The 19,978-nt window shown below is 36.3% G+C and overlaps 1 protein-coding gene and 1 pseudogene across 1 annotated transcript; one reads left to right on the top strand and one right to left on the bottom strand.

Annotated features, from left to right (window-relative positions):
- Nucleotides 1-3,106: 3,106 nt before the first annotated feature.
- Nucleotides 3,107-4,072, top strand: LOC102824050 (olfactory receptor 6C2-like). Its single transcript, XM_006859581.1, has one exon. The coding sequence runs from the start codon at nucleotides 3,107-3,109 to the stop codon at nucleotides 4,070-4,072; it is 966 nt and encodes a 321-aa protein (XP_006859643.1).
- A 1,434-nt stretch (nucleotides 4,073-5,506) lies between these two features.
- Nucleotides 5,507-19,978, bottom strand: part of LOC102823671 — a 20,261-nt pseudogene continuing 5,789 nt past the window's right edge.

The raw sequence follows: 19,978 nt of genomic DNA, 5'->3' as shown, positions 1-19,978 counted from the left end.
ACTATATACAGCAATGTGAAAACTAGAAAATAGAAGTATCAGTTCCTAATGGGAAAGTTGCTTTTTTAAAAAAAAAATAAAAACAGTGATATACCGAAACATGTTTCTATGCTTATAAAATTAATCTAAAAAATTGGAAAACATTAATCATAAAAGAAACAGAAACAGAACTAGCGAGAGCTTATTTCTGTAAGCATTTCTTCTTAAATAGCTGTGCTCCTTCATGAGATGATCAGAGGAATTGACTTTAGAAAATCAGAAAAATAGTAACAGATATGTATATAGCCTTACGTAATAAATACTATTGTAAGCATGCTTTATGGTTTGTCTCATTTAAACCTCATATACCGTAAGGTTAACATACCCTAAGGTGTAGTATTTTTGCTAACTGAATTTTGTGGATTAGGAAAATGGAAACACAGAGAGATAATAATATCAATGATTTAAATGATTGTCCAAAGTCATTCAACTAGTTGGTGACAAAGGTATGCTTTGAATCCAGAAAAATGAATCTTGGCTCCAGAGTACATGCACTAAATGCACTAAATGCCTGTTCTGTACTAATATAGGTATTACACTTCTGTCAAACTGCTATTAGATACTGTTGAGTCTACTTCAACAAATTGTTGTTGTGAGGTGCCATAGACACAGTACCAACTCATAGTGACCCAGTGCAAAACAGAATGAAACAATGCCCAGTCCTACACCAACCTCACAATTGCTATGTTTGAGGCCATTGATGCTGTCATCATATCAGTCCATTTTGTTAGGAGTCTTCTTTTTTTTTTTCTCCAACTCTCCACTTTACCAAACATGATTTCCTTCTCCAGGGATATCTGATAATATATCCAAAGTATGAGAGACAAAGTCTGGTCATTCTGGCTTCCAGGGAGCATTCTAGCTGTAGTCCTGCCAATACAGATCAGTTTGTTCTTTTGGCAGTCCGTGGTACATTTAATATTCTCCTCAAACACCATAACTCAAATGTATTAATACGGTCTTCCTTATTCATTGTCCAACTTTCACATGCATATGAAGTTACTGAAAATATGGTCAGGTGCACCTTAATCCTCAAACTGACATCTTTGCTCTTAACACTTTAAAGAGATCTTGTGCAGAAGATTTGCCTAATGCAATATGTCATCTCAACTGCTGCTTCCGTGAGTGTTGATGGTTGATCTGAGTAAAATGAAGTCTTTGACAACTTCAATCTTTTATTCACTGAAATGGATGTTGTTTATTGATCCAGTGGTGAGAATTTTTGTTTTCTTTATATGGAGGTGCGATCCATACTGAAGGCTGTGGTCTCTGATCTTCATCATAAGTATTTTCAGTCCTATTTGCTGTAAGCAAGCAAAGTTGTATTATCTGCATAGTGCAGGTTGTTAATGAGTCTTTTTCCAAATGTGGTGCCACATTTTTTCCCATATACTCCAGCTTCTCAGGTGATTTTCTCAGCATATAGACTGAATAAGTATGGTGAAAAAATCCAACTCTGGTGCACAACTTTCCTAATTTTAAACCACTCAGTGTTCCTTTTTTCTGTTTGAACAACTACTTCTTTATATATAGGTTCCTCATGAGCACAGTTAAGTGCTCCAGAATATTCTTTTCTATGCAATGCTATCCATAGTTTGTCATGATCCACACAATTGAAAACCTTTGCATAGTCAATAAAGCACAGGCAAACATCTTTCTGGTATTCTCTGCTTTTGGCCAAGATCCATCTGAAGTCAGCAATTATATCTCTCCTTCCATGTCCTCTTCTAAATTCGCTTTGAACCTCAGGAATTTCTTTGTAAATGTATGGTTGCAGCTGTATATGTATTATTTTTAGGAAAAATTTTGCTTACATGTGATATTAATGATATTGTCCAATGATTTCTGCATGCCGTAAGGTCACCTCTCTTTGCACTGGGATCAAATCTTGATCTCTTCCAGTCAGTTCCAAACTTCTTGAATTAGATGAGTGAGTGTCTCCATTACTGCATCAGTTTACTGAGATATTTCAATTAGTATTCCATCAATTCTCATGCCTTGTTGTTTGCCAATGATTCAATGCACCTTGGACTTCTTCCTTCAGTATCATTGGTTCTTTATCATATGCTACCTCTTGAAATGGTTGAACATTTCTTTATAGTGTTTATTTTTTAAAAAAAGTTTTTATTGTGAATAGAGTGATAGTTTACATGGGAGAACATCCATCCTATCGTATTTCATTTCACTGAAATTATTACAATCCCTTCTATGCATCATCATTCAACAGCAATTGCTTCCTTCCATTCCCTCTGTTTTTTTGTTTTTTTTTTGGATGTACACCGAAGCACTCAGGAATATATAACCGTTCAATCAACCGAAGGGTACACCCCACAAGCCTGCCCCCTGGCCATCAGCACACAGCCCCTCTCCCTCCTTGAGTCCAGAGTCCTCAGCCACTCCATCTCTCCATGTCATCCTCTCTGCCTCCATCTCTAGCGTCACTGCTTTGCTGGATAGGGTCCGAACATTTCTTTTTGGTACAGTGACTCTGTGAATTCCTTCCATTTTCTCTTGATGCTTTCTGCATCATTTAAAAATTTGCCCGTTGAATCCTTCAACATTTAAAGTTGAGGCTTTAAGTTTTTCTTCAGTTCTCTCAGTTTAAGGAGTGTTGAGTGTGTTCTTCCTTTTTTTTTTTTTTTTTTTTTTTCTCTAACTCCAGGTCTCTACAAGTTGTTCACTCCAGCCACAATAATAGGCATGAAAACAAAGTATGTGGTGATATCCATTATTTTTCAATTCCATTTTATCATGATTTTTTGGGAGAACCTTCATATTTCATTCTTTTTTTTTTTTCAAATTATCTATATAAAAAAAAATCTCTATTGTGAATAAGAAGTCAGTGGTTGTTTTCTGGTAGAAATATGCCTGATCTTTAAAAATTGCTTAGTTAACTAGATGAAGAATTTGGAGTCCTTGCATATTGTAATTGCAATAATAATAGAAGAAAATGTATGTGAGTGGGATTAACTGAGTTTTAATTAGTCACTTTCTGATCCTGTTATATTTTGATGTCGTTCCTTAGATTTAATTTCGGTGAAGATCAGGCAGCAGTGTGAAGTCAGTGATGAGAAACAGCTCAACAATAACAACATTCATCATACTGGGATTGACAAATGACCCACAACTACAGATCTTAGTGTTCATCTATCTGTTTATTACATATATGTTAAGTATAATTGGAAATATGACCATCATTTCTCTCATCTTGGTGGACTCTCATCTAAAAACAGCCATGTACTTTTTTCTTCAAAATTTCTCCTTTTTAGAAATCATATTCACAACTGCATGTGTCCCCCAATACTTACACATCCTATCAACTGGGAATAGAACCATCACTGTCAAAGCATGTTTCACTCAGATATTTTTTATTGTCCTCTTTTCAGCTACAGATTTTTTTCTGTTAGCTGTTATGTCCTATGACCGCTATGTGGCCATCTGTAAACCCCTGCATTATGTGACCATCATGAATAGCAAAGTCTGCAAGATTCTTATCCTCTGTTGTTGGGTGTCTGGCTTATTGATTATTCTTCCATTTCTTAATTTGAGTCTCAACCTGGAATTTTGTGACTCTGTCATTGACCATTTTTACTGTGATGCTTCTCCACTACTGAAGAATTCATGTTCAGATACGTGGTTTATAGAGCAGGTGGTTATAGCCTGTGCTGTGGTGACCTTCATAATGACCCTTGTGTGTGTAGTTCTGTCCTATATATCTATCATTAGGATGGTTCTAAAACTGCCCTCTGCTGAGCAAAGGAAGAAAGCCTTTTCCACCTGTTCTTCCCACATGATTGTTGTCTCCATCTCCTATGGAAGCTGCATTTTCATATATATCAAACGTTCAGCAAAGGATGAAGTGGCCATTAATAAGGCAGTTTCTGTGCTTGCTACATCTGTTGCTCCTTTGTTGAGCTCCTTCATTTATACCCTGAGAAATAAACAAGTAAAGCAGTCTTTCAATGACATCATCAAAATATTTGCATTTGTTTCAAAGAAGGAGAATTTGATATTGGGATCTCAAATTAATTAAAATTAAATTAAGCTAAAAGATAAATTCATAACATTTATATTTATTGCCTTATATGAATACTGTATTGAAAACCCAAGCATTTGGTTTATACACAGAAATTATACAATTTTATACTGCTTCACAAAGGCAGTGAACACATGGTATTCTACATAATCTGCTTTACATAAATTTAAATATTCTAAATATCAAAAGGTACAGCTGAAGAAACAGATATAAATCTGGCAGCCAGTAATTTTGACATAGAAGTTGCAGCTTGCATGACTTTAAATATATTAATTTGAAAATATTGGGTTTGGAGGAATTCTTGTGCTTTGTGTTGATGTGAAAAAGATATCACTGGCTGTCAAATGTTCAAAAATAGTTAATTTGCTTCAAAATGTCATACAAATTCTGTGGTTTCTATGCAGCCCTAAAGCTCCAGTCATTTAGCCCATGTACATTACTAAAATAATATATTAATTCTTTCAGTATAGTGCTGTTTCATATTGACATTTGTATACTCAAGAATAATTTAGAAATAAATGTGTAATATTCACAATGTTGAGAAAAGCAAACAACACATCAAGGAAGCTGCTCAGTTCTGAGATGGTCTTTTTTCAGTTTCATAAGCATTCGTTCTACAAAAGAGTAAGCAAGAGTTTGAACATAATTTCCAAGATAAAGCACATTTCCCCAAATAAATAATGAAGTGTTTTTATCAGGAATCTCAGAAGTATACAAAAGAATTTTTATTTCAACAGATTTTTTTGGAATGTGTTTAACCTGGTACTGCTACAGACTTAAGATTTCCAGGGTTTCACAAGGGCCAGATTTTATATTAATTACATCAGAAGAGAAAGAAACTGTCTTCTGAAAGAGGTGCACTCAGACATTACCAATAGAAAAAGTATTCACTATAGTCATCTCTTTATAGAAACAGAAAAATATAGCATTTCTCCCATTAGAAATAACATAGGTATATATGAATTAAGGTTCCATTGTACATAGTCAAACAATACAATCTGGAAACCAGCATGAAATCATATAATGCACATGTGAAAATGTTGCAACTATGACCAAAATAAGAAAACTGCTAGAATGGTAAGAAAGAGACAAGACAAAAAGCTTTCTTGCATATGTATAAACTATTTGTGATAATCTCTAAAAAGTTTTCAAAATTATATTATTATCTTTCAGTTTAAAAATGTTTATTAAAAAAAAAAAATCTATACACAAACCACTGATTTGACCAGACCAAAAAAAGTCAGCGGTAAGCAGGACCCAGAGGAGCTGATATTCACAGTTCTAACATGTACAACTCTTTCAGGATTTATTCTATTAAATACTTAATTTTACAATCTGCTTCTCTTGTAAAACTAAAGTTCCACAACAAATTTTATACAGCATAAAACCAGAACTGTGTGTAAAATATTGCTTCTAAATGTTTGTAAATAATTAGTCTTGTTCCATCAGTTCATCTGTGACTTATGTGGCTTTTTCGTTTTCCATGAATAATGCTGAAAGACTCTTTCCAGTTTTACTGGACTTGGATCCCACTAGTTCTTCTGTTTCATGGCTGTCAGAACCACTGCTTACAGGACCTGAATTTTCACTACCTTCTGAATGTAAATTTTTCTCAGCTTGAGACCAATCAGATTCCTCCATTTGATTATTTTCTTCAGAAATCTCTTCATTCACAGTTAAGGCATCATCAGATGCTTTTTCTAGATTTTTTCCTTCGTGGAATAATTTCTCTTGATGTCATAAAAGACTCTTCTTCTTTCTCTTCATTCTCATCTTCATCCTCTTCTGTACAAGTGCTACTTTCTTTATCTTTAGCCTGAGATGAAGATGATGCTTCAGTTTCTTTTACCATAACTGAAGAAATTTCACTGGAAGTTTGCCGGAGACTGGCCTCAACAAGGGGGTGAGTACATGAAGGTGGGGTGTCTGGTGACGATAGAAAGAGAGAGAGAGAGAGAGAGAGAGAGAGAGAGAGAGAGAGAGAAAACAGACACAAAGAAGACAGACACACAGGTTTGATGCAAGCTGCCAGACAGACTGCTCAGTGGCAGACATTGCACACAGAACTAACTTTAGGTGGGATGTCTGGAGAGGTGAGATAGAAAAGAAACACTCGGAGACCAGAGTGGATACAAGCTGACAGACAGATAGACCTGCTGCCAAGAATGCACGCAGAACTATCTCTACCCCAGTCTTTTATTAAGTTTTTTCAAGGAGAAATTCAAGGACAGGACACACGATTCATAGGAACGCCCTTTAAGATATTTTCTAGGTACAACACAATTTTCTTAGCAATCTAACATTTTTATTTCTACAGGAAAAGGTTCAAGCAAGCTATTATAGATTAATCTTTAGGCCTAAAGAACGTCTAACATACTTTTAACACTTAATCACTAGTGGGTAAAGGTGAAAGACTTATAAGCTCATATAAAGGTTGGTTTCTAATTTCTGAAGGGATTTAAGCTGTTTTTCTTTACTTTGCAAGTAAAAAATATATGCGTTTGAACAGGATTTCAAACATTTAGCTTTGTTTGTTAAACTAGTAATTCTTTCTTGCTACAGTTCCAGGGAAGGTGAGAGAAGGGTCACAACCTTTCCAAGAAGGTGAGGTCTCACCTTCACATTCCTTATCCTCTATCCGGATTCCACACCCAAATGCTACAATGTTACCTTCAGGGGGAAGAAGAGCATCTGGATCAAACTGATTAAACTCAGGGTGGTCTGAGGGAGTTGCCACCATTATCCTTTTCCCAGAATCTAAACTGATTAAACCCAGGGTGGTCTGAGGGAGTTGCCACCATTGTCCTTTAATCCAATATTCCCAGAATTTACCACTCCGCCTCAAGTGAATACCCCGGGCAGTTCCTCTCCAGAACCTCCCTGCTTAATCCCAGTAAATCTGTCCTTGTTTGTCCTCTGAGGAAGTTTTACTGCCTCAGTTCTAGGGCAAAATTTGGTTTTATTAACGTACATGGATAATCAAGAGCTCATGTTCTAAGTTAATATTAAACATAACTGAATAATCAAATAAGGAGCAGTTCTGACACTCATCCCAGGTGACTATCACTTGTACCTCAGAAAGATTCATTCCCAGGACCCTACACACTGCCAACACAGTGGAGACATTAAGAGAGGCATTATAAAAACCATTTTCTCAGAAGCTACAATTACTGGAGTTAGAAGCATAGAATGAACAATATTAGGACTTGTACAGAGGTAGCCCAACAGTGAGTTCACAAACACCAATGAACCTGGGTCCCCAGGAGGTCACTTCCTGGGTCCGCAGGGTTCATGGCTCGCCATACCAAGGAAGGCCCAGGGTTTGGATTTTCGTCCAGGTCACAAGGCCTCAGCTTCCCAGTAATTGTGTCTTATGTCGTTCCCGACAGAAGTTGTCTGACTGGCTGCCTCTCTTCATCTTCTTTATCAAATCTGAGTCTTTTCACCACATGCCCCTCTGCCTCCATAGCATCTTCATCTGTATGTTTATTTTTTATAGGGCTCAGAGATGAACTTACTGATTCAAATGTCAGAGTCACTCTGGATCTTTGTCCTCATTTTGCTGTAGATTTGACTCTTTGCTGCCAGTGTTCTCAAGCATACCATTTGTTGTCATGGGGATTGACAAAGAAACCTTTGGTGGATTAAGTGGCCTGGGTGTTCCAGGCCCATTTATGTTAGACTTCGCAGTATAACTTGGTGAATTTGCAGGAAACATGACAGCATTCATTCGATTTAAACTATTGGAATTGTTTTTCTCTGAAGAAGGATAAACACAGCTAACAACCATCACATTGTTTTCTACTCCTCTAAGACATTTGTCTGTTCCTGTATAGTTTCTCCTTAGATCTGTTAGCATTTCACATAATTGTTGAATAGTAAAAGGGATACCATTAAATCCAGTGACAATTTTCAGTATTCTTTCCTTCATTTCATCAAAAGGAATATATTCGACATTAAGGTTGCGAGAACCTCTTGGTTCAGGAGCTGATGTTCTAAATCATCCATAACTTTCTCAAGTTTGAAAATAAAGTAACCTTTAAATTGGGACATTGTTTCATAGTTCCAGTCTTGGCTGCATGACAAAGAAATTGATTCAGTATTCTGTGGGCAAATATTAAATGATGTAAGAATCAACAAAAGAAGATAGAAGGGATACACATTTACTGTATTAAAAAATAACTGGCCAGTGTTTAATCATTTCAAGAGGTAGCATATGATAAAAAATTGATGGTATTGAAGGAAGAGGTCCAAGCTTTACTTATGGCATTGGTGGAATGCCATAAAGCTCCAGGTATTGATGGAATACAAACAAATATTTCAACACACTGATGCAGCACTGGAGGTGCTCATTTATCTATGCTAAGAAAATTAGAAGACAACTACCTGGCCATCCAACTGGAAGAGATATGTATTTGATTCCATCCCAAAGAAATGTGAACAAATAGAATGCAGAAATTATTGAATGGTATCATCATCATATGCAAGTAAAGATTTCTAAAGATAATTAAAAAATGATTACAGCAGTACATCACAGGAAATGGTCAGAAATTCAAGCCAGATTCATAAGACAATGTGGAACTACAGATATCATTGCTGACATAAGATGGAAAACAGAAAATGTCAGAAAGAATTTTATTTGTGCTTCATTGACTATGCAAAGGCAATTGACTTTGTGGAATGGGAATTCCAGAAACTTAATTGTGCTCTTGAGGAAGCTGCTGGACCAACAAGCAGTTGTTTGAACACAATAAGGGACTACTGACTGGTTTAATATTAGGAAAGGTGTGCTCCATACTTGTATTATTGTGTTTATTTAGTCTGTATATTGAGCAAATAATCCAAGAAGCTGAATTATATGAAAAAGAATGTGGCAGCAGGATTGGAAAAAAAACTCATTAACAGCCTGTGATATGCAGATGACACAGTGTTGCTTCCTGGAAGTAAAGAAGACTTAAAGTATTGATGAAGATCACAGACTAAAGCCTTCTGTATAGATTGCAACTCAATGTAAAGAAAATTAAAATCCTCACAATGAAACCAATAAGTAGCATCATGATAAATGGAGAAAAGATTGAAGTTGTCAAAGTCTTCATTGTGCTTGTATCCACAGTCAATACTCATGGAAGCAACAGTTAAGAATCAAATGATACATTGCATTAGGCAAATGTGCAGCAAAAGACCTCGTTAAAGCGTTGATTTATATCCTGAGAAATAAACAAGTGAAGCAGTTATTCAATGACATCATCAAAAGATTTGTATTTGTTTTAAAGAAGGAGAATTTGATATTGGGATCTCAAATTAATGAAACTAAGTTTAAACTAATAGATAATCATCAGAATGTAGATGGAAATGGTGCTATTAGAGATATGGGTGCTCTTGAAGACAATTAAAGAGTGTTGAGAATAAAGTCTAAGAAAGAACTCTGAGGTGCCCAGTTTAATGAAGATGGACGTTTCTCTATAAATCCATTTATCTTTTTCTAATGCACAACTAAATTAATTCATCTAGGTTTGTGCCATTGAGTCATTTCTGACTCATAGTGATTCTATGTTGTAGTTGTTGCTAAGTGCCATGGAGTTGTTTCTGATTCATAGTGACCCTATATAGGGTTTCCAAGGAGCTATTGGTGGGTTTGAACCTCCAATCTTGTGATAAGTAGTCAAGTGTTTATCCTACAGCATCACATCAGGACTACAGTGATCCTATAGGGAAAAGCAAAATTGTCCATAGAGTTTCATATGCTGAAATCTTTGTGGGATCTGATTACCAGATCTTTTCACCCATGAAGCTACTGTTTGCTTTGAGCAGCTGACATTTCACTAGCAGCTGAATGCTTAACCATTGCATCACCAGTTTCTCAAATATTAATTAGCGATTAGCTTCCTGTTTGAAAACTTCCTTGTGGTTCACTTCTTTTAAAGTTTCTTCTTTCAGTAGGAAATACAAAGTTGTTTTCATCTTCAACTCACGCTAGGTCATGCTGTCCTCACAATAAATGTTGCATGGATTTATAGAATATGATAACATTGTAGTATTCCTTGACCCTTCCAATTTGAATTTATTAAAATATATGGTAAAAAAAAGCAACATAAGCAAAAATGTAACAACAGAGTCTTTAAAGATAACTTAAGAACTTCTTCTTCTGAGTAATTGTTCCTAGAAGAGGAGAGTTTGTTTGGAGGGAGAGCTAGCTGAGCAACCTCATTTATTTTAGCTCTCCAATCCATATATATGACTTAAGAGGCAGTCTTGGAGAAACTATTCAGCCTGCCTTTGTTGTTGTTGTTAAATACCGTGGAGTCAGTTCCGACTCATAGTGACCCTGTACAGGGTTTCCGAGGCTGCAAATCTTTACGGGAGCAGAAAGCCCATCTTTCTCCCTTACAGTGCCTAGAACACTTTATTGATTATGTAAAGGCTTTTGGTTGTGTGGAGCAAGACAAACTATGGACAACATTGTGGAGAATGAGTATTCTGGAACAATTAATTTAGCTCATGAGGAACCTGTACATATATTAGGAGGAAGTTGTCCAAACAGAACAAGGGAACACTGATTGGTTTAAAACTAGGAAAAGTATGAACAAGGGATTTGTTCTTTCATCATAATTACTCAATCTGTATACTGAGCAAATAATCCAAGAAGCTGGATTATATGAAGAAAAACATGGCATCAGATTTGGAGGAAGACTCATTAACAACCTGTGATATGCAGTTGATACAACCTTGCTGAAACTGAAGAGGACTTAAAAGACCAGAACCATAGGTATGGGTTATACCTCAATGTAAAGAAAACAAAAATCCTCACCACTAAACCAATAAATAACATCAAGATAAATGGAGAAAAGACTGAAGATGTCAAAGACTTCATCTTCCTGTATTAACCATCAGCACTAATGGAAGGAACAGTCATGAAATCAAATGAAGTACTGCATTAGGCAAATCTGCTGCATAAGACCTCTTTAAAGTGTTGAACATCAAAGATGTTAGTTTGAGAACTAAGATGCACCTGATCCAAGCCACGGTACTTTCAATACCCTCATATACATGTGAAAGTTGGAGAATGGATAAGAAAGACTATAGAATTGATGCATTTGAGTTACGGTGTTGGAGGAGAATGTATAAAGTACCATGGAATTCCAAAAGAGCAAACCAATCTGTGTTGGAGGAAGTACAGCCAGGATGCTCCCTGGAAGCCAGGAGGGACTTTGTCTCTCATACTTTAGACATATTATCAGGAGGGACCAATCCCTGGAGAAGGATATCATGTTTGGTAAAATGGAGTATAAGAGAAAAAGAGGAAGTCCTCAAACGAGATGAATTGGCACAGTGGCAGCAGCAATGGGCTTAAATGTAGCAATGGCATATAACAACAACACAGTGCCTAGAACACATGCAAATTCTTCAACTTTTGGAATTTTGATTAGTGTACCTTTTTGTATGTACAGTATGTTTCATAAAAGGTTAAACAAAACCTTTTCAAATACCCTAAAAATGCAGGCTTACAAATAATGTGTGAAAAATTTATCTAGGTCAAATTAAAATATGTTACATTTTTAAGGAGATGATAGAAGATGGATAATAATGGAGAAATATCTGTAATGGATAGATTCTAAACTCATTAAGGAAACTACTGTTTTTAGTCATACTGTTATGTGCCTGCCATTCTGTATATTGTATCTAAGTCTCAAAACAATTTACAGGTAATTTTAAAATCTCTGTTCCATAGGTAGAGAAATGAAGTTCATGGAAGGTAAGTAGCTTAAAAGTGATGGAGCCATGGTTTAAATCCACTTCTATTTGGTTCCAGAATTGTATTAATTTCAGAGGGAACTTTGGTAGCCTAATGGTTATGAATGGGGCTGCTAACCTCAAGGTCAGCAGTTTGAAACTACCAACCGTTCAGCGGGAGAAAGATGAGGCTTTCTGATGCCGTAAAGATTTACAGCCTCAAAAACCCTACACAGGGTCACTATGAGTGGGAACCAACTCCACAGCAAACCATCACACCATCACCATTAATTTCAGAGCCTGTAATGTTCAAGTGAAGCACATTTCACCAAAATAATTTTAGGACTGACTCACAAAAAGTTTCTATATATGTAAGAGAGTAAAGTTTAAATTGTGACATGGAACAAGTTTAGAATAATATTCTATACTTAAAGGTCAAAGACAAAATTAATTACTTGAGATATACTGCATACTATTTTAGTATAAGCATTTTTAAATGCTTTTTCAAAAGCATCTCATACCCTCTGCATTATTTATTATATGCAATGTCCAAACTAATTTCAGAATTTTCATTTATTCCATCAGCTACTCTGCCTGAAAGTATGCTTTTTGCTGGTCAAAGAGGTTTCTTTGTCCCCAGTGACTGGGAAGTGAAGACAAAAGGGGTAAATGATTTTGCAGACAAATATTTATAAATTCTACTGGACTTTCCTTCAAGTACAGTTTTCTTCAAGTAGTGGCCCAGGGTTAAATTTAGCTACAACCTCCATAAATGGATGCCATTAGACGTATTCCAGTAAAGTAGCCAGAATAATATTGATAATGGACTATAGTTTTTGTTCAGCCTTCAGTAGCACAACTATCTTCCTTTTATTGATAGGACAATTCTGGATTAATTTTGATTAGTATTCTAGAACCCCTCAACTGTTTTTGATGTGATAGTATCCTCAGGTGCTCAAAATATATTTTGCTACTTTTAGAAGATAACTGAAAAAAAAAAAAAAAAGACCTGGTGAGGCACTGTCAGAAAAGAACTGAACTGCTAACCAACAGGTCAGTGGTTCAAATTCATCCACAACTCCTTAGAAACCCTATAGTGGGTCACTATAAGCAAGAGCAGACTCAGCAGTACTTAATAACAACAACAGTAGTAGTAGATTCTTAGATATGAAACCAAAAACAAGACCAGTAAAAGAAAAAGTAGATGACTAGAACTTCAGAAAAAAAAAAAAAATTATCAAAAGATTTTATCAACAAGGTGAAGAGCTACCTATATATTGAGAGAAAAATGTTCAGAACCATGTTTCTTATAAGGGTTTAATATCCAGAATATATAAAGAACTCCTATAATTTAACATCAAAAACATCAAAACAAACAACTTAATCAAAAAATGGGCAAACAACTTCAAAAGACATTCCACAAAAGAAGAAATAGAAATGGCTAAAAATCACCTGAAAATATGCTTACTTTCATTAGGCATTAGGAAAATGCAAATGAAACCACAATAAAATTACTTTCACCCTAATTAGAAAGGAGTAGAACAAATGAAGTTTGATATCCTAGGCACTGGTGAGCATAAATGGTCAATCATATTGTGTGACACTGTAGAATAAGCACTCCACTGCTTACTGTAAAGTTGGTTTTCCAACCCACCAGTCTCTCCTTGGAAACTCTATACAGAGTCATGATGAGTCTGAACTGACTTGTAGGCATGCAACAACTACAACAATATGATTTGCTATGCTGGGAATGACAAATTCAAGATGAATGGTGTCATATTAATTGTCAAAAAGAACATGTCAAGATTTTGAAGTACTATGTTGTCTCTGGTAGCGTAGTGGTTACGAATCGGGCTGCGAACCTTAAGGTCAGTGGTTCGAAACTACCAGCTGCTCCACGGGAGAAAGATGAGGCTTTCTACTCCCGTAAAGATTTACACCCTCGGAAACCCTGTATAGGGTCGCTATGGGTGGGAACCGACTTGACAGCACTTAACAACAACAACAACATGTTGTCTGTGGTAGGATAATATCTGTACACCTAAAAGGAAGACAACTATTATTCAAATTTACACACAAACCACTAGATGATAAAGAAATAGAAGAAGTCTACCAACATCTTCTGTCTGAATTTGAACAAACATGCAATCAAGATGCATTAACAACTATTTGCGTTTGGAACAAATAAGATGGAAGCAAAGAGGAAGGCTGAGCAGTTGGAAAATATGGCCTTGGTGATAGAAATGAGGCTGAAGATCACATGATAGATTTTTTTTTCTTAAATGTTTTATTGTGAATTATGTGATAGTTTACATGGGAGAACATTAGTTTTACATTCATTCTATTGTATATCGTCTCATTGCCATGGTTACAATCCCCTTCATGCAATCCTTCCCTGTACCCCCCAGGTCTTCAGCACACAGTCGCTCTCCCTCTCTGGATCTAAAGTCTCCAGCTGCTCCATCGCTCCACATCATCATCTCTGGCTCCATTTCAGGCATCACTGCTTCTCTGGGTAGGGTCCCTCTCTCTGCTCTTCTCCATTGATGGTCCTAGGGACCTCCGGTCCTAGACTGAAAAGTTAGTCACTCCCCTCCTTGCTATAAGACGTCTACCTTTACATTTCTAACCCTCACAATCAGTCCTAATAACAATTATTCACTATTGTATCACAAGAGACCCGTCTGCATTTCATTGCATCAGCCCCACCTAGTCAGATTGAATACTACTCACCGGAGATTCTATCTTCCTCCAGGCCCTCTGGATCTAGGTTCCCTCTTGAAAGCTTATAAGCCAGTCACTTCTTGCCTTTGTACACATGATAGAATTTTGCAAGACCAACAGCTTCTTCATTGCAAATACCTTTTTTTTTTTCAATAACATAAACAGTGACTATACATGTGGAACTTGTCAGATGGAATATGCAGGAACCAAATTGAAAATATCTGTGGGAAAAGATGATAGAGAAGCTCAATATTATCAGCCAAAACAAAGTCAGGGACTGACTGTGAAACAGATCATCAATTGCTCCTATACAAGTTGCTAAAATCAGTGTAAGAAATGATGAAGTAAAAGTGCTGAACAGAAAATTCCACAGGGCAGTTCAAGAAGACAAAGCATTATAATTAAATGTGTTTGGACTTGTTAGGAAAGCAAAAAGGAAGAACACGCACAGTATTTCTCAAGCTGAAAGAACTAATGAAGAGATCCAAGTCTTGTATGGCATTTTTTTTTTTTTTTTTAATACTGTGGTGGCTTACATGTTGCTGTGATTCTGGAAGCTATGTCACCAATATTTTAAACATCAGCAGGATCATACATGTTGGACAGGCTTCAACTGAACTTCCAGACTAAGACAGACTAGGAAGAAGGAGAGATGGACTACTTTTGAAAATCTAGTCACTGAAAGCCTTATGAATAGCAGTGAAATGCTGTCAGCATCAGAATATTGCATACTGAAACATGATGAAGAGCATCAGAATATTGTGAGATATGGAGCTGGAAGATGAGTCCCTAACACTGAACGGCACTCAAAATATGACTAAGGAAAAGCTGTCTTCTCAAAGTAGAGTTGACTATGATGACACAATTGGAGTCAAGTTTTTGGGATCTTCATTTGCTGATGGGGCACAACTCAAAATGAGGGTAAACAGTTGTAAACATCTATTAATAATTGAACATGAAATGTATGAAGTATGAATCCAGGAAAATTGGAAATTTTAAAAACTGAAATGGAACCCACAAACATAGATATGCTAGGCAATAGTGAGCTGAAATGGACTAGTATTGACCATTTTGAAACTGACAAACATATGATTTACTACGCTGGGAATAACAAATTGAAGAGGAATAGTGTCGCATTCATCATTAAAAAGAAACATTTCAAGATCTGTCTACAAGGTCAGTGGTTCAAACCCACCAGCCACTCCTTGGGAAACTTCCACAGAGATGTTATGAGTCAGAACTGACTCAGCCCCACTTAACAAGAAGATCAGTTAATACTCCTATTATTTAAATTTATGCATCAATTACGAAAGCCAGTGAATATGAAATTTAAGAATTCTACCAACTTCTTCAATCTGAAATTGATCAAACATTCAATCAAGATATATTGACAATTACTAGTGATTGGAATGTAAAGGTTGGAAAAAAAAGAGGATCAATTGTTTGAAAATATGGCCTTGGTGATAGAAATGATGCTGGAGATTGCATGTTAGAATTTTGAAAGATGAATGACTTGTTCATTGCAAATACCTTTTTTAAACAACATAAAAGATGAGTGTACATATGGACCTTACCAGATGGAATGTACACATGGAACTCACCTGATGGAATACCCAGAACTCAAATTGACTACATCTGTAGAAAGAGATGGTGTAAAACTTCCATATCATCACCTCAAACAAGACCAGGGACAGATTGTGGAACTGACCATCAATTGCTCATATGCAAGTTCAGGCTCAAGATGGAGTTAAAAAAGAGGAAATGAAAACAAACAAATTACTTTGAATGTATCCCACCCCATTTTAGAGATCATCTCATGGTCAGATTCGATGCATTAGACATTAATGGCAAAATGCAAGAAGAGTTGTGGGATGACATCAAGAACATCATACAGGAAGAAAGCAAAAGATCATTAAGAAGGCAAGAAAGAAGGAAAAGACCAAAATGGATGTTAGAGGAGACTGGAATTTGCTCCCCAGTGTTGTTGTTGTTAAGTGCCATTGAGTCAGTTCCGACCCATAGCGACCCTCTATAGGGTTTCTGAGGAGCAGCTGGTGAGATTGAACTGCCGACTTTGTTGTTCAAACTGACATTGCAGCCCAGTGCATTAACCAACAGTGCCACACCAGGACTCTACCCCAGGGAAGAGATGCTAAATAAACGGAAGAAATGAGGAGGTAGAAGAACTGAACAGAAAATTTCATAGGACAACTCAAGAAGATGAAGTCAAATATTAAAATGAAATTTGCAAAGATCTGGAATTAGAAAATCAAAAGAGAAGAACACCCTCAGCATTTCTCAAGCTGAAACAACAGAAGAAAAAATTCCAGCTTCGACTTGCAATGTTGAAAGATTCTATGGGCAAAATACTGTATGATTCAGGAAGCATTAAAAGAAGATGGAAGGAATACACTGTCATTTTACCAAGAAGAAAATAGCCTATGTTCAACCATTGCAAGAGGTAACATATGATCAAGAGTCAATGGAAGTGACGGAAGAAGTCCAAGGTGCAGTGAATGCATTGGCAAAGAACAAGTCTCTGGGAATTGATGGAGTATAACTTTAAATCTCTGAAAAGCTGATGCAGCACTGGAGTCACTCACTCATCGATGCCAAGAAATTTGGAAGACAACTTCCTGACCACCTGAATGGAAGAGATACATATTTGTTCCCAATCAAAGAGAGGTGACCCAACTGTATGTGAAAACCATCAGATAATATAATTAATATCACATGCAATTAAAATTTTACTAAAGATATATATATATAAAAAATGGCTGTAACAGTGCATTGACAGGGAACTGCCAGAGGTTCAAGCCAGATTCAGATGAGGAAGAGGAATGAGGGCTATCATTGCTGACATCAGATGGATCTTGGCTGAAAGCAGAGAATACCAGAACGATGTTTACCTATGCATTATTGACTATACAATGGCTTTTGACTGTGTGGTTCATGACAAGCTATGGGTACATTGTGAAGAACGGTTATCTAGAGCACTTATTTGTGCTCATGAGGAACATATATAGAGACCAAGAGGTAGATATTTGAACTGAATAAAAGGGAAACTGAATGGTTTAAAATCAGGAAGGGTGTGAGTCAGGGTTGTATTATTTCACCACGCTTATTTTATCTGTGTGGTGAGCAATTACTCTGAGAAGTTTGATTATATGAAGAAGAATATGTTATCAGGATTAGAGAAAGAATCATTAACCACCTTTGATATGCAGATAATGTAATCTTGCTTGCTGAAAACAGGAATTACAATACTTATTGATGAAGATCAAAGACCACATTATTTAGTATGGCTTGTACCCCAGCGTAAAGAAAAATTCTCACCACTGGACCAATAAATAATATCATGATAAATTGACAAAAGATTGAAGTTGTCAAAGACTTCATTTTGCTTGGATCCTGTACCAACACTCATGGAAACAGCTGTGAAGAAATCAAATGATGTGTTGCATTAGGCGAATCTGCTGCACAAGACCTCTTTAAAGTCTTCAAGAGCAAAGATGTCAGTTTGTGGACAGGTGTGACTAACTTAAACCACTGTATTTTCAGTAGCCTTATGCATGTGAAAGTTGAACAATGAATAAGGAATACCTTGGAATAATTGGTGTATTTTAGCTGTAGTGTTTGGAGAAGAATATTAAAAGTACCATGGAATGTCAGCAGGACAAACAAATCTGTGTTGAAATAAGTGCAACTAGATCATTTCTTAGAATTTAGGATGGCGAGACTTTGTCTCTCATACTCCCCACATGTTATCAGGAGGGACCTGTCCCTGGAGAAGGATGTCATGCTTGGTAAAGTGGAGGGTCAGTGAAAAGGAAAAAGAATCACAATGAGATGGATTAGCACAGTGGCAGCAGCAATGTGCTCAAACTTAACAATTGTGAGTATGGCCCAGGACTGGGCAGTGTTTCATTCTGTTGTGCATAGGATCACTATGAATTGGAACTGATTTGATGGCATCTAATAACAACAACAAGGAGCTCCGGTAGCATAGTGGTTATGAATCGGGCTGTGAAACTTAAGGTCATCAGTTTGAAACTACCAGCTGTTCTGCAGGAGAAAGATGAGGCTTTCTGCTCCTATAAAGATTTATAGCCTCAGAAACCCTGTACAGGGTCGCTATGAGTCAGGACTGACTGAATCCACAGCACATAACCACCACCACCAATAATAACAACTATATATAAATGTCAAACCTTTAATTTTTAACCAATTTTTGTCTTTGTATCTAAGGTGTGTTCCTTATTGATGGGCAATGATTTTAAATTCCATTCTTCTACTCTCTCCTTCTTGTCTGGTGCATAGAAACCAATTACATTTTGTATGGTTAATGACAGATATAAGTTACAACTGTCACTTTTTTGGGGGGGGTGTATTGACAATTTTTTTGTCCTGTTTAATCTTTGTGCTAAGTATCTTTTGCTTATGTCTTGATTTTTCCTTCATTTTTGTTGATTTTGTGTTTATTAATTTTTAAATTTTCTTCTTTTGTGTTGTTGAATTTTCTTTGTGGTTACCTTAAGATTTGCCACAACATCCTACATTTAAAAGAGTCTGTTATTTCTTGATAACCTCTTGAATTTCTCTCCATATGGAAGTTCTCTTATGACACCATTTATTTCCTCTTTTGTTGTTTTCATCAATAAAATATTGACATCTATGTTTTCTTGTTTTGACTTTTGTAGTTTTATTTTGCTATTGATATTTATTTTGGTGTGTGGGTTGTGTTGTTTTGTGTTTTAATCTCAGGCTGTTGCTGGCTGTCATTGGATTTCTGTTCAAAGGACTTTTTAAAATATTTCTTGTAAGGTTGGTCTGGTTTTTGCAAATTACACTCTTGATGTTATTGTTAGGAGCTATCAAGTTGATTACAACTAATAGGGATGACATCAAGAACATCATACATGAAGAGAGCAAAAAGTCATTAAGAAGACAAGAAAGAAGGAAAAGGTCAAAATGGATGTCAGAAGAGACTGAAACTTGCTCTACAGCATAGAGATGCTAAACCAAATGAAAGAAATGAGAAGGTCCAAGAGCTGAACAGAAAATTTCAAAGATCAGCTTGAGAAGATAAAACCAAATATTATAATAAAATGTGCAAAGAATTGGAATCAGAAAACCAAAAATGAAGATCACACTCAGCATTTCTCAAGCTGGGGGAACTGAAGAAAAAATTCAAGCCTTGACTTATTGAATGATGCAGAATGCATCAAGAGAAGATGGAAGGAAATGTACAGAGTCACTGTACCAAAAGGAAATGGTTAATGTTCAACCATTTCAAGAGGTAGCATATGATCAAGAGCCAGTGATACTCAGGGAGGAAGTCCAAAGTGCATTGAAGGAATTGACAAAGAATAAGGCACCAGGAATTGATGGAATAAAAATTGAAATCTTTCAAGAGAGTGAGGCGGCACAGGAGGCACTCACTCATCT

Source organism: Chrysochloris asiatica, unplaced genomic scaffold (genome assembly GCF_000296735.1).
Source record: "Chrysochloris asiatica unplaced genomic scaffold, ChrAsi1.0 scaffold00033, whole genome shotgun sequence".
NCBI lineage: Eukaryota > Metazoa > Chordata > Mammalia > Afrosoricida > Chrysochloridae > Chrysochloris > Chrysochloris asiatica.
The sequence above is the reverse complement of the archived record's forward strand: the minus strand, read 5'-3'. Positions and strand labels throughout refer to the sequence as shown.

Bases quoted from the DNA above. Each gene is read 5' to 3' on its own strand.
- LOC102824050 (XM_006859581.1), top strand. From the start codon at position 3,107: ATGAGAAACAGCTCAACAATAACAACATTCATCATACTGGGATTGACA.